Below are 15063 nucleotides of genomic sequence, written 5' to 3' on the forward strand. Positions count from 1 at the left end.
TAAGAGCAGACATATAGTAGCTAACAAGTGTGTTTAGAAGACTGAAAGATGTTTAGCAAGAACTTTTAAAAAGTGACTTCTCGTATGGAAATTTTAAGTAAGAAAAAAATACCCTAGAATTATGATTAGGGTCAAAAATAGTTTCTATATCCTTTATATAAGGATATACCTATTCTGTGAAAGGGTTTATTTCGAGAAGCATCTTTCTATAATACTAACTTGGACACAGTACTCTCCATTACTATCCCAAAAAATTACTATTGAAAATAATCTCAGGGCGCCTGGGTGGCTCATTGGTTAAGCATCTGCCTTCGGCTCAGGTCATGATCCCAGGGTCCTGGGATCGAGCCCCGCATTGGGCTCCCTGCTCAACGGGAAGCCTGCTTCTCCCTCTCCCATTCCCCCTGCTTGTGTCCCCTCTCTCACTGTGTCTCTCTCTGTCAAATAAATAAATAAAATCTTTAAAAAAAAAAAAAAAGAAAAAAGAATCTCTATAGCAGAGAATATTCCATTACTTTTTTTCCTTTTTTTATTAACATGTAATATATTATTTGTTTCAGGGGTACAGGTCTGTGGTTCATCGGTCTTACACAATACACAGCACATACCACAGCACATACCCTCCCCAGTGTCCATCACCCAACCACCCCATTCCATTGCTTTTTAAAATAGAGATATTTGTTTACTCTGGGGGGTTAGATTTGCCTGTGTGTGTGCACGCGCGCGCGTGTATGTGTTTGTGATCTGTCTGTCTTACTCTTCTTGGGCTGCTGTAACCGTATGCCATAGACTGGGTGGCTTAAGCAACAGAAGTTTAGTTTTTCACAGTTCTGGAGGCTAGAATTCTGATATCGGGATGCCAGCATGATTGGGTTTAGGTGAGGACTCTCTTCCTGGCCTATAGATGGCTGCGTTTTCCTGTGTCCTGTCATGGCCTTTCCTTGGTGCATGACATGGAGTGAGAGAGAGAGAGAGATCTCTTGGTTTTCCTCTTCTTATGAGACCAGTCTTACTGGATTAAGTTACTAGATTTATGATCTCATTTAACCCTAATTACCTCCTAAAAAACCTGTCTCCAAATATGATAAAATTGGAGGTTAGAGCTCCAAAATAAGAATTCTGGGGGCCACAGAATTCAGTTCATGGGGATGTGCTTGTATACATAGGTATATATAAAATGTATGAGCAATAGAGGAAATAATTGTGATATATTTAACTTGAAGAAAGATATTCATGCTTAGACATTGACAACCCAGCATTGAAGTTCATTATTGAAGTTTCTTCATAAAGATATTGCTCTGTTAGTGGAGGTGATATAGTATTATAATAAAAGGGTGGTGACCAAAGATCCCTTTTTCCTCAGACCTCAGAGACCACTCAGTTCTCACTCTCCTTGATGTCTTAGTATTTGACATCCTACCTTTGCCTGGATATAGACTTGTTACTCTAAGCTACTTCTCTTGGCTTTTGTATCACAACATTGCCCTACTTCTCTGTTGTTCATTCTTTTGCAAGAATGGCCATTGTGTGCTGCTGAACAAAACGGACACAACCCCTGCCCTCTAGAGCATGTAGTCATCCTCTCTTCCTTTCTCTCCTACAGTCTCTGTTCATGATTTCATTATGGATATTTAGTCATTAGCTGATTGTTTTATCTCTGTTACTTTTGATTTTAGGCTGTTCCTGAACTGTTGGATTCCCCTGGCTTAAGTTACCATCTCTAATGCCAGTGTCTTGGGTATCATACCCTCCCTACTTCTGATCGTTACCCATTATAGCTGTTTAGTGTATTTTTATTCAGAGCCAACTGTATTATATGTGCCTGGTGCAAAGAATATGAGAATGATAGAGTCTTTGCCTTCAAGTTGGTGACAGAATGTCACAGGCAATATAAAATATAGCACGATAGATGTGTGTGTAAGTTGCCATGGGACTGATACATAGGGTGTGCCTGCCTTGGACTGAAGGGGAAATGAGAAGCCAAGTATCCCTAGTAGAAGGCTGAACATATATGAAGGCACCTAGGGTTTTGAAAACATAATATGAAAAGGCAGCAGCAGCAAATGGTTCAGTGTGGAGTCTTAAGGGCTGCATGGAGAAGAGTCAGAGATGAAGCTGAGCATTTAAGAAGTTACCAGATCACCCCAAAGGCAATATTCTCAATACTAAACTAATTTTCTTCCACCGTAAACCATGTCCCACTCCCAGCTTCACATTTCTGTCAGTGGGCCCACCATTCTCTCTCTTCCAAACCCTGAAGCGTCATCTTCAGGTCTGCCTCAGCCCTTGTGATCAGGCATGAAGTTAAGTCATTTCTATATTCAGAACACTCCTTCATGCATTCTCTTCTGTTTTCACTGTTAACACACTACTTATTTGTTAATTACTGGATTATTTCAAGGCTATATGAAATCGTCTCCTTTCTACTATTTTTTTTTTTTAGAGATTTTATTTATTTGACAGAGAGAGACACAGTGAGAGAGGGAACACAAGCAGGGGAAGTGGGAGAGGGAGAAGCAGGCTTCCCGGGGAGCAGGGAGCCTGATGTGGGGCTCGACCCCAGGACCCTGGGATCATGACCTGAGCCGAAGGCAGATGCTTAACGACTGAGCCACCCAGGAGCCCCTGTTTTTTTTTTTTTTTTTTAAGTTAATTTCTGGCATCCCTTATCTTACCCTGTTGCTGATCCTGACTGAGCAAAGAGGGCAGTGATATTTTATTTCCTACAGGAAAAGTCATTTTTTAGGCCAGTATTTTATTTTATTTTATTTATTTGACAGAGAGAGATACAGCGAAAGAGGGAACACAAGCAGGGGGAGTGGGAGAGGGAGAAGCAGACTTCCCGTGGAGCAGGGAGCTGGATGCAGGGCTGGATCCCAGGATGCTGGAATCGTGACCTGAGCCAAAGGCAGATGCTTAACGACTGAGCCACCCAGGTGCCCCTAGGCCAGTATTTTAAATACATAATTCTTTTTGTTAAACGCAAAAATCTCAAGCCCTCTTTCTCCCATTAAAAACCACAGAATTGAAGAATTAAGAGTTATCCGTAGCAAAGAACATTTTGTTCCATTAACTTTGAGTTTTCATTATGAACATAATATGTATTTTATACTGAACAAGCTTTTTCAAACAACCGGTCTCCCACCTCCCAGTCTCATCTTCTTGTCACAGTTCTCACCTCTTAATTTATCCAGATCACTTTCCTCCATGGGAGGCCATATATACACTGACACTGGAAACAGCCTGTATTGGAATCCTGGTTTTACTCATTTGTTTCAGCAAGGGTCCACATTTGTCTAAGCCTCATAATAACTTTATGTGGAAAATGGGAGAAGTGCTATTACCTGCAGGGTTATAGGTAAGGATGGAGTTAATCTGTGAAGCCCAGTGCCTGGCATGTGTGAGATGCAGTACACATTGGCTCTGAAATGTTATGTACCTTGAAAACTCCTTGCTCATTCCCTCTGTGCTCTTGTTAGTGCAACCTCATGCTGACCTTGCTTCTTTGTACCACTAAATGCTCTCCCTGAGCCCGTCCCTTTTGCCTGTGGTTTACCTGCAGTTACAGGTTCAATTCAGTTGCCTTTTTAAAAATAGTCTTTTCTAATTACTCTAGTTCACGTTGACCTCTGAATTCCTATAGGACCTTTTATACCATTTTAGAAATTAGTCACACTTTCTTTTTTATGGTATTTCTTTGTAAATTTACATACAGTAAAATTCACTTATTTTGATGTACATTCTGTGAGTTTTGACAAATGCTTAGAGTTATGGGTAACCATCACAATCAAGATACAGAACAATTTCATCACCCCCCAAATATCTATCTTGGTATTGCGTTTTAAACAATTTCCTCTAATATACATTCTGTTTCTACACGTGAGGTTTAGGCTCTTGAACCTAGTGTCTCTTTTTTATTAGTTTGTCTCCCTATGTGTGGCCTAACCTAGTACTGAGCATATAGTGAGTAGATGCTAGGGTGTTTGAATTGTATAAAACAAAGCGTAAAAACATGGTAAATTTGAACATACTACGAAGCTACTCAAATATTTAAGTTATTTAACTTCTCTTTGGTCTTTCATTTTACTTGGGCAAAAAATTTGAAATGGATATTATTCCTGTATAATTGGCTCAAGTGATTTGGAGCCTTGCAGGGCTAATAAAAATTTTAAATTTATCTTTGGGGGAAAAAAGGACTAGTTTCTTTCTGTTTTTATTATCAAATACACTTACAGTTTCTATTTTTTCCTAACCCTATTAATTTTTAATGTGAAACAAAAGTTTCTGTTTTTCCCCTCGAGTATTTTTGGCTGTTACAATGTTATTTATAATTAAATGTATTTACAGGTTTCCCTTTTTCTCTTAAACATATTTAAAATATCGAACAATTCAATTAAAAATAAACTAGTTACAAAATGTAAAATACAAAACCTTCTTGTTTTTTCAACTTTATTTTTCTGTGGGCCAATTTTGCTCTCTTCCCTGGGTATTTCTTTTATTGATTGTCTTTAAAATCAGAGGTCAACGCAAGCAAGAGAATTTATACCTGATAAAGGTGGGGCTGATATGGACAAGCTAATGCTGCATGGTTTCCTTTATCTCTACTCTTGGGTATCTTGAAATATTGATCCTTTTCAGAAAGGATCAAATATGGTTAAGATTTGTATCCCATTCAGTAGAGTTTACTTCCTAATGAAGTGAATTGAATTTAACCATGTGTATCTTTTTTCCCTTCCCCAACAGCTTCCATGCCTATGGCTGTTCTAAGTTTGAGCCAAATAAATCCATTTCAGAGAGGCTTTTTCTGTAAAGACAACAGCATCCAGTATCCGTACCATGACAGTACCATCACATCCACTGTCCTCTCCATAGTGGGGCTTGGTTTACCCATTTCCTCTGTAAGTAAATTAATAAGTAGGTAGTGATGGGTTTGTTGTGCTGGAGGATGGATGAAGTGATGGAGTAGGGGTGGGAGTAAATCTGTAGTACTGTCTTCACCAGTGTTGACGTGGTGAATGACTAGAGGAATATACCAACTGTTTTCATCTAGGGACAGTGTAACTTCAGTTAAAGGGGATGTGACCCAAAATAACTTGATGTCATCATGAAGAAATATAGAATGATTATTTTACAATGGAAGGGTTCATTTAGGTCATTTGGACCAATACCTTTCTGTATATAAGTGAAGAAAGTTAGGCCCAGACACTTGGTCAAGCCCAGTAAACTATTTTATGGCAGAGCTGAAACTAAGATAATGCTTATTTTGTCATATTTTAAATGAATATTGAAACCATAAAAAAGGAGGTAGATTTATTCATTAAAATTGAGAAAACAACTCAGCAGAATTTAAGTACATATGCAAAATAAAATCCTCAGAATACATCAAAACTTACTATTTTTTAAGTTGTACTGATCTTTAGATAATTCATCAGTTTATAGGATAATATTGGTTTTCATTTTTTTAAATAATTAGAAACTTTCCTTCTAGGTTTAGTTTCACAAATTAGGGTTAAGATTGGTCCTTGAGATTTTGTGATTACATTCTTTATCCTTGGCTGTGATTACTGAATCTTGCCCCACCCTGTTTCTCTTTATGTGAGTTGGAAATAGAAGAGATGGAGCAAAGATTTACCTCCTTGAGTGTCTTGGGATTGCAGCAGGTGATTCTGTATTTCTCCTTTAACCAGTTGTCTTTTGGCAGTTGGCTTCCCTAGATAGTTGACTTAAAAATTTTTGTAGTAGCAGACAAAGCAGCCTTATTTCCACAATAGGACAGGCTAGCTTTTCTTTGCCTATTTTGCCCTGATGTGGTTAAGAATAATAACCTAACTGGTTCTTTAGTTTTCCATTTCATATCTGAGTTCTTTTTTTATTTTTGGCTAGCAGGTTTTTGTTTCATTTTGTTTGTTTGTTTGTTTTTGGGTGGTCTTTAGCACTATATTGTGAAGGTAAAGGGGACTGGGTTTTTGCGATATATCAAGATATAGTGAATATTTCCATATATTGTCTACATATTCTAATTTGATCATAACTACTTTTATAGCATTAAAAAGGGAGAAAAATCTGGATTTAGTTTATGGAGATAATTACTTTTTCCCTAAAAATTAAATTCTACCATAACGGGTAACTTTTATTTTAGCCTTCAGGCTGATGAAACAGTGTGCAGCAAAGCATATAGTACTGCCACTTAGATGAAAATAGACTGTACTGTCTTACTGTAACTCTACTTGTATGAAGTGCAAGGTGTTTGTTGTAGCCGTTATTTTGAGCAGCTATCACTGGGTAAAATTTTAAAAACTATCCCTCTATTTGAGGAGACAGTTGCTTGAAGATCAGGAAGTTACTTTTAGTTATTTGACTTGGTACCTTTCATCTTTTTCTAAAAAAAGTTTAGTTATAAAAATAATAGATATTCATTTCTGAATTTAAGAAAATCTGTTGAAAAGGAAAGAGAAATCACCCTTAGTTCTACTGCCTGAAGACAGTTAATATTTTGATGTTGTTTCCTTTAGTTGGACATTCTTTAAGATCATTATGAGCGCTTTGAAAATTCAGTTTTGTTCAGTTTTGGTTTTTACTAATTTTTGTAACAAGTAATTTTGAGTTATTAATAAATATGAAGAAACATTTAAGTTAACAGCCATAAAGCTAAATTTAAAGAAAAATGGCAGGAAGTAGTAGTATTTGGCCAGTTTCTGGGCCTTAAATGTGCTGTTGGCTTGTGGATTATTATAAGGGTATTCTTACAAATTCCTAGGGTAAGTTTGTTTATTTGTTGTTTTAATAATTTACATAACATTAGATATAGAAGACAATTTTATTTTCTGTAAGGTGATTTACATTTGATGTAACTTAATACATACACACATACTTTATAATTTGAGTAGTAAGATTTTGGATGATAAAACATTTTTTTTTATTAGAGGAAGAACAAAAGAAAGGGGCAGAGGGAGAGGGAGAGAGAATCTCAAGCAGACTCCACGCCCAGCTAGGAGCCCAAAGTAGGGTTTGATCCCACAACCCTGAGATCATGACCTAAGCTGAAATCAAGAAGTCGGACGCCCAACCAACTGAGCTACCCAGACGCCCCTGGATGATAAAATATATTTAAGGGCATGCCTTTTTTTTTTACAATCTGAGGTCTATCATCTTTTAAAAAAAAATGCATTCATCAGCTAATCAAAAAGATGCAACATTCAGAAAACTATATAGATTTCTATGTGTTCAGGATTAAGGTTCTTTATGGGTTTTAACGACTCACTTTTTATTTGACATCAGTTTTCTTTCTTCCCCTTTTGGCTTCATGTATCTTCTCCCTCCTTATTCCTTGTACATTTACTTTTGTAAAATTTTACATTTCTAGAAAAAGGTAAAATCTTTAATTTGTATGCAAACTCTGAGAGTAATGATAGTAAAAGTAAAGTAAGTGTTAAATCCCAAATCCCTATGTTGCAATGAATAAGTACACTTTTTCTAGAGTTTAAAGTGTATACAATTTGGGAATAGAAAACTGTTATCTGTGTTTAATGGGTTATTTTACATTAACTTGAGTAGTGGCTGTGAATAGTTGCTTTTTTTAGGTCTTGATTGCTCTGTGTTACTACTGTATAGTACAAATGTTTAGCCTAAAATAATAGACTGTTAACCTAATAAAGACTATTTTCTGTGGCCAACTTATAAAACTCCTACAGAGACATGGTATTATTCACAGTGACCTAAACTGCATCATGACAAACTATGGATATATTTGGATGTATGTGAAAAAGGCTTAAACTTTTTATATTATATATACATACTCTTATAAGTTAGTGAGAAACAGATGAGTGCCCCAAAGTTAAATGGGCAAAGAGCATGAACAGAAAGTTGTCTGTGGAAGAAAAGAATTGCCAAAAAATATTTTTAAAAAGATTTGATTTATGGGGCACCTGGGTGGCTCAGTCGTTAAGCATCTGCCTTTGGCTCAGGTCATGATCCCAGGGTCCTGGGATCAAGCCCCGCATCGGGCTCCCTGCTCAGTGGGGAGTCTGCTTCTCCCTCTGCCTCTCCCACTGCTTGTGTTCCTGCTCTCGCTATCTCTCTCTGTCAAATAAATAAAAAATCTTAAAAAAAAAAAAGATTTGATTTATTAAAAAGTTCATTTTAAAGCAACACTGAGAAAATGGTTTGGCCTCTTATATTGGCAAAGGGAAAAGCTTTCCTTACCTTATCAAGTATAGAAAACAAGTATAGGGCGCCTGGGTGGCTCAGTCGGTTAAGCGTCTGCCTTCGGCTCAGGTCATGATCTCAGGGTCCTGGGATTGAGTCCTGTATCAGGCTCTCCGCTCGGTGGGGAGTCTGCTTCTCCCTCTGCCCCTCCCCCCCCACTCATGCACACACATGCGCGCGTGCGCTCTCTCTCTCTCAAAAATAAATTTAAAAATCTAAAAAAAAATAGAAAACAAGTATTTTATATACAAAGTTGGTAGGAGTATAAATTTGTATTAAGAAGAATGTATCATTAGACCTAGAAATTATATTTCACATAGTTTACCTTAAGGAAATAGTAACAGTTTCATGTAGAGAATTAGTTATAAGAATGTTTATTACAGCATCATTTTTTATAGCAGAAAATTGGAAATAAATTAGTTCAGGCTTAGGGACTGTTTATGATATATCCCGGTGATGAAATGTTGTGATATCCATATATTTTATAATTTTTGATATTTATTGACCTGGTAAGATCTCTTTTAATATATTAAGTGGGAAGGGGAAGGAGATGAGAAATAATGGTTTTCTCTGATCACTACTATATGATACTACCTTCATTTTATCTCTCACATTTCCATTTTATTTCTTCCTGTGAACACATACTGTTTTGTACAAGGAAGGCTATTTAAAAATTTTAAAACCCACTAGAAATTATCCCATTTTCATTTTGATAAACATGAAGCTTAACTGTCCAAACTGTATACCCATTTTCACATAGTTGTTCCAGAAGCTTAACTGTTTTGTGTGTGGGTTTAGTTTTGTTTGTCTCCAAGAAAGTTCCAAAAGAAAAGATGTTAATAATGATATTTTGAAGATGCACAATAAATCAAAATAAAAACTCCACTCCTTGTTCTTGCTGGGTTGGCTGTGGTCTTGAATGGACCTACTGATAAACCTATATCTATCTCAAAGACAGAAATTTTGTCTTGCATGTAATAGTGTACTATAATCCAGTTCTGATGCTAACCATCCAGAATTGGCATCAGACTCCACTGGTTTAAGATCACGGTTTCCAAAAAGACTGCACTCACTTTAGTTGTCATCTGTAAGTTTGAGGGTCCCCAGGTCACCCAGCTTCTGACCGACTGGCTACAAATCCATGACCCCCTACCCCTACAAGACTGCCCTCATTTCAGATGGCAGCCACAAGTTTGGGTGTTCCCAGGTCACCTGTATTTTTGATCAACCTACTACAAATTTGGAAGTTCCCATGACTCTCTCAGGTTTAATAATTCACTAGAATGACTCAGAGAACTCAGGAAAGTGCTTTATTTTTTAATTACATTTTTTTAAAGTAGGCTCCATGCCCAGCGTGGAGCCTAATGTGGGCTTGCACTCATGACCCTGAGATTGAGACCTGAGCTGAGATCAAGAGTCAGATACTCAACCAACTGAGCCACCCAGGCTCCCCTATTACAATTTTTTATAAAGGATCCATATCAGTACCAGCCAAGTGAAGATACACTTAAAGTGAAATGTGGACGTTGAGGGGAGCCTGAATGCAGAATTTCTGTGCCCTCTCCCAATGGAGTCAAGACTTGTCACCCTCCCAGCACTCTGGTATATGCACAAAGCTTCAAGTGTATGGTGTTTTTATTGGGTTTCACTTATTTCACTTATTTCAAATATTTCATATTTGATTAAGTATGATTGAACCATTGGCCATCTCATTGAATCTCAGTCTCAAGTCCCCTTTCCCTCCCTGGGGCTCCAAGCCCTCTGATCACATGGCTGATCTTTCTGGTGATCATACCCATCCTGAGTCATCATGTCAGCATAAACTCAGGTGTGATTTAACAGATTCATAAATAACAAAAGTATTCCTGTTACTCAGGAAATACCAAGAATTTAGTCTCTTCGTAGGAGCCAGAGACAAAGGCCAGTCAAATTCTTTGTTACAGACACATCTTTGTATCTTTAACTCTATGGACTTGGTGCCTTGAACACAATTCAGCACTCAGGTGTTGGTTGATATAGAGTAATTTTAAGAAGAGGTTTTAGTTTTTCCCCTTTTTAAGTCTACCAACCAAAGTTTATTGAGGAATTAGAGGTTTTCTCCCTTATAAGGTTTCTATTATTAAAGAAAATATGATGCTGACATTTGTTAAAATGGTGAGGAAGACTTTATTCAAGATTATTGCAATAGGAGCAAGAGATGGAGCTCAGCTCTGAATACAGCAGGGACAAGTGGGGATTTATAGCCAAGTAGCAGGGTGTGGAGGTCAGGAGATGGAAAATCACTAAGAGAAGACATCAAGGGTAGCAGGATTTTTGCAAAACTAATAGGATTCTTCTTCAGGGTATACCAGGACTTAGACATCAAAAGTTGGGAATAAGGAACTTGATCAAGTATCAAGTGTGATCAGATATCAACAATTGGGGGATTCTTAACTAAGCCTGGGCTGTACAGGACAAACAGAAGGCCAAGGTCGAAGCCTCATCGAGAACAGAGTTTAGAGGAAGCTAAAATTTGGTCAAGGAGAGAGTCTTTTTCACAATCTACTGTTGTTAATGATGAACTTCATCTTAAGTATCTATTGTATATTAAGTTATTAGCTCATGATAGAACATTTATATAAACCTATCTTAATGTGCAAAAAACTTTCAAGTTCATTTTAATATTGTGTTATTTGAATTCCTGTTATGTTTCCATTGTTTGAAGTGTTTGTCTACTAGAATTCCCTTACTCTAGGATGTGGATTATTCCAGTTTTTGGTTTTAGTGAAGTCATTCTAGGTTATTATTACAAAAAACAGAAATGTCAATAGCCTCCTAAGCCACAATTTAAAATGTACTTTGGATTATCTTTTCAACAGTTGTGTGGGTAAACATAACCAAAAAATGCTTGGCTTTTGTATAGCATTCAGCACAAGTATTTTTCTAGCATTGATTATTCCTAAGATTTAGTGGAATATGTTAAGTAGATAGTATTAAGAATTTTAAGGGATAAAACACAACTTAGAAAAAATATTTTTCTCTGTTTTTGGTATTGTAATTGCTTTCAATTTAATTTTTTAAAAATTCTTTTACTCCCTTTATTAATGCCTGAGGAAAAAGACAGTATGGAATAACTCTTTTGGGTTGAATTGTTATAGAATAATACTGTATCTGCGAAGTTTGAGATTTGGTAATGTTTGAGAGGATGAGGGAGATCATTTACTGTGTGTATATGGATTTTCTGAAGTTCTTTGTGTTTGGCACACAGTTTAAAAAAATCCTGTTTCTTTAGGGTGACCTAAAAAAGACAAATTAGGCCCAATCTTTTTTTTTTTTTTTGAGTAGCTGCTTAGATGATAATAAGAAATTGCTAGTCATGAAGAAGAAAGAATAGATGGGTTAATATATTTTTATAAGCTATAAGGTAATATGTAAGTAAAGTATTTTTCATGGTCAGAGTGTCCATAAATGCCCTCCACTGTAGGAAGCCATTGGTGTTTGTTGGCTTTATGGCATGGCAAGTCTCTCTTGACACTCTTTCCTGTACTAGTCCAGGAAACTGGTATCAAAACAGTGTATTGTTCCACTTGCCATGTTATTAGGTCCTGTGGCTGCCTTTTTCCAGATTCGCCCCAACAGGCACAAGGAAATATGGTTTACTAGGGTAGGCATGATCTCTTTTGCTCCATTGTGTCCATAGCGCCAAACACAGTGCTTGGTATGTCATAATTGTTTAAAAATATAGTTAGAAGGGTGCCTGTGGGTGGCCCAATTGGTTAAGTGTCTGACTATTGATTTCAGCTCAGGTTGTGATCTCAGGGTCCTGTGGCAGGCTCCTTGCTTAGCGGGGGGTCTGTTTGTCTCCCTTACTCTCTGCCCCCCCACCCCCGCTCACTTGCATGTTCTTTCTCTAAAATAAATAAATAGATCTTTAAAAATATAGGTAGAAAAAAATTAATGAAACACTACTACATGTGAAATGGGTAAGAGTGTGGCTTATGTTTATAATTATGACCATGAAAATAAACCTTAACTTTTTGTAAATACAATGTATTTCCAGGTTATCTTTAATATGAGATACCTCATTAAAACAGCTTTTCAGGAGAAAATGAGACATTATTATATTGGATATATATCCTAATTACAAATATCTTAAAATATGGGGGAAATAGCCATTCGAATTAAAGATATATAGTATTATGGATGTGGGTTTCTTAGGTTGGAAAAAAGTTTTATTGTTTACTTATTCCCATATGGAACTATGTTTCCTGTCAACATTGTTATGGAAAGTACTGATTCAATCAGTTGCTCTGAGCAATTTTTCCAGCACACTTTCTGTATATAATTGTCATAAAATGAAGTTATACCAGATGCATCCCTAAATAATTTGCCGTAATCACAGACTTTTTTTTATTTAAGATTGCTTTTCATGCTATGTTTGGAGGACGTAGTGTGTAGATTTAGTATATTAATGATTATATATTCATTTTATGGAACGCTTGAAAATATTTTGATAAATTTTAACTTATATTGGATGTACTTAGAGGAGAGAAGAGTTACATAAATATTGAGTATATTACTGCCAGTAATGAAAACTGAAGTTCTCTTCATGTCACAGTAGCCAAACTTACTCAGTTTCACTTTTGTTTTCCTAAATGCTGTGACTTTTTAAGGGATTCACTGGGAAAAATATCTTCTCATAAAATCTTAAAAATAGTTTCTGGGGTGGGGTGCCTGGCTTAGTCATTTAAGGGACTGACTCTTGATTTTGGCTAAGGTCATGATCTCAGGGTCCTGGGGTCAAGCCCCTTATGGGGCTCCACGCTTAATGGGGAGTCTGTTTGAGATTCTCTCTCTCTCCCTCTGCTCCTCCCCGCTACTCACGCATGTGTTCTTTCTCTAAAATAAATAAATCTTAAAAAAAAAATAGTTTCAGGGGTTGTTATGGAATGCCTTTGCTAATAAGGTTAAGGGGTGAAGAACTTTTGCTTCACATGCTGAGCACAACTCCGCTAAACTAGTAGACATTATTTTCTAACTTTTCTGCTGCATGTTTCTTGACAAATTTGTAGGATTGGAATGGGTTGAATGTTATTTCTAGAGGAAAACTCTGATTTTTGAGAAGTCCTAAAATCTCTTTCTACTCAACAAACTTCATCAGTGAATGGTATGTGATAAGACAATTGAAATTAAAATGTTCATTTTGCTTACAACCAGGAATTAAGTCTTCTTACCATCTAAACTTGTTTTCAGTGGCACCTTGCTGGCTCAGTTGGTGCAGTGTGTGAGTTTTGATCTGGGGCTTGTGAGTTTGAGCCCCACATTGGGTGTAGAGATTACTTAAAGTCTTAAAAACAAAAACAAAAACAAAAAAACTTGCTTTCAGAGTTAAATCTCCTCACCCCCCACCCCCCGCTTTTTCAAGCAGAAGTGACATAATTGAATTTGGTAAACACTGAGTTGGCAAAATGGCCAAGTTGATATGTATTTTTGATGGATATAATGAAATTAATATGCAGTTATTTTAGGATGTATGAAAAAGGTCAAATTTATCTCCTTTCCATTAATTCTTTTTTTAAAGATTTTATTTATTTACTTGAGAGAGAGTGTGAGCACAAGCAGGGGGAGTGGCAGGCAGAGGGAGAAGCAGGCTTCCTGCTGAGCAAGGAGCCCGATGCAGGACTTGATCCCAGGACCCTGGGATCATGACCTGAGCCAAAGGCAGACTGAGCCACCCAGGCATCCCTCCTTTCCATTAATTCTTAACCTTTTTGTAAAACAAACCAAATTTTTTTTTTTTTTACAAATTCATCTCTGAATATATGAAAATATTAGTATTTTTTCCTTATGGATCAAAGAGTCTGAAGGCAGAGTGTCAGTATGACTTATTTCAGAAGTGTCATCTGACATACTTTAGATAAAAGTGTAGGCATTTGGGGTGCCTGGCTAGCCCAGTTGGTGGAACATGTGACTCTTGATCTCCAGGTTGTGAGTTTGAGCCCCATTTGTGACGTGGAGATTACTTAAAAAAAAAAAAAAAGTATAGGTATTTCTGTTAATATTTCATTAATTTATTTTTCTCTTTCATAAGTAGTATTTTGAAAACTGTAGGTCGGGATGTTCTTTACTTTTTTAGGTTTTAAGAAATTGGTTGAACCCAATTTTATATAACAAATTGATTGAAACCCCGTTTCTTTGAAAGCTTTTTTTGTAATTAAAAATAAATTTTCACCTTGAATTTGGCAATGAGTTTTTAGATAATGATACCAAAAGCATGATCCTTGAAGTAAATAATTGATAAGTTGGGCTTCATTAAAATTAAAAACTTCTGCTCTGCATATAGCCACAGACTGAGGGAAAATATTTATAAAACACATATCTGATAAAGGACTGTATCTGAAATATACAAAGAACTCTTAAAACTCAACAATAAGAGAACAAACTACCCAACTGAAAAGTAGGGAAAAGATCTGAACAGTCACCTCACCAAAGTAGATATACACATGGCAAATAAACATATGATAGGTTGGCCAATATCTTCATTAGGGAGTTGTAAATTAAAATAATAATGAGACACCACTACACACCTATTAGAATGGTTAAAATCCAAAACACTGACAACAACTGCCAGTGAGGATGTGGAGCAACGGAAGTTTTCATTCATTGCCAGTGGCACTGTAAAATAGTGCAGTCACTCTGGAAGATGGTTTGGCAGTGTCTTAGAAAACTCAACATAATCTTTTTTTTTTTTTTTTTTAAAGATTTTATTTATCTATTTGAGAGAGAGAGAATGAGAGACAGAGAGCACGAGAGGGAAGAGGGCAGAGGGAGAAGCAGACCCCCCGCCGAGCAGGGAGCCCGATGCGGGACTCGATCCCG

At 36.6% G+C, this 15063-nt stretch overlaps 1 protein-coding gene across 6 annotated transcripts in view; it reads left to right on the forward strand.

The window, feature by feature from the left end:
* The window catches only part of PLPP1 (phospholipid phosphatase 1), an 87629-nt gene that overhangs the window by 34335 nt on the left and 38231 nt on the right, over window positions 1-15063 (forward strand). For 4 of the 6 annotated variants that reach the window (XM_081826871.1, XM_081826872.1, XM_031027379.2 and 1 more), the window contains exon 2: window positions 4744-4898. The exons of the other annotated variants lie outside the window; for them this stretch is intronic. In XM_081826871.1, the coding sequence (XP_081682997.1) occupies window positions 4744-4898 (155 nt within the window). The remainder of the gene's footprint in view (window positions 1-4743; window positions 4899-15063) is intronic. 6 annotated transcript variants of the gene reach the window in all.

The sequence above is a fragment of the Leptonychotes weddellii genome, chromosome 7, assembly GCF_054177405.1.
Source record: "Leptonychotes weddellii isolate Sample4059 chromosome 7, ASM5417740v2, whole genome shotgun sequence".
Taxonomy (NCBI): domain Eukaryota; kingdom Metazoa; phylum Chordata; class Mammalia; order Carnivora; family Phocidae; genus Leptonychotes; species Leptonychotes weddellii.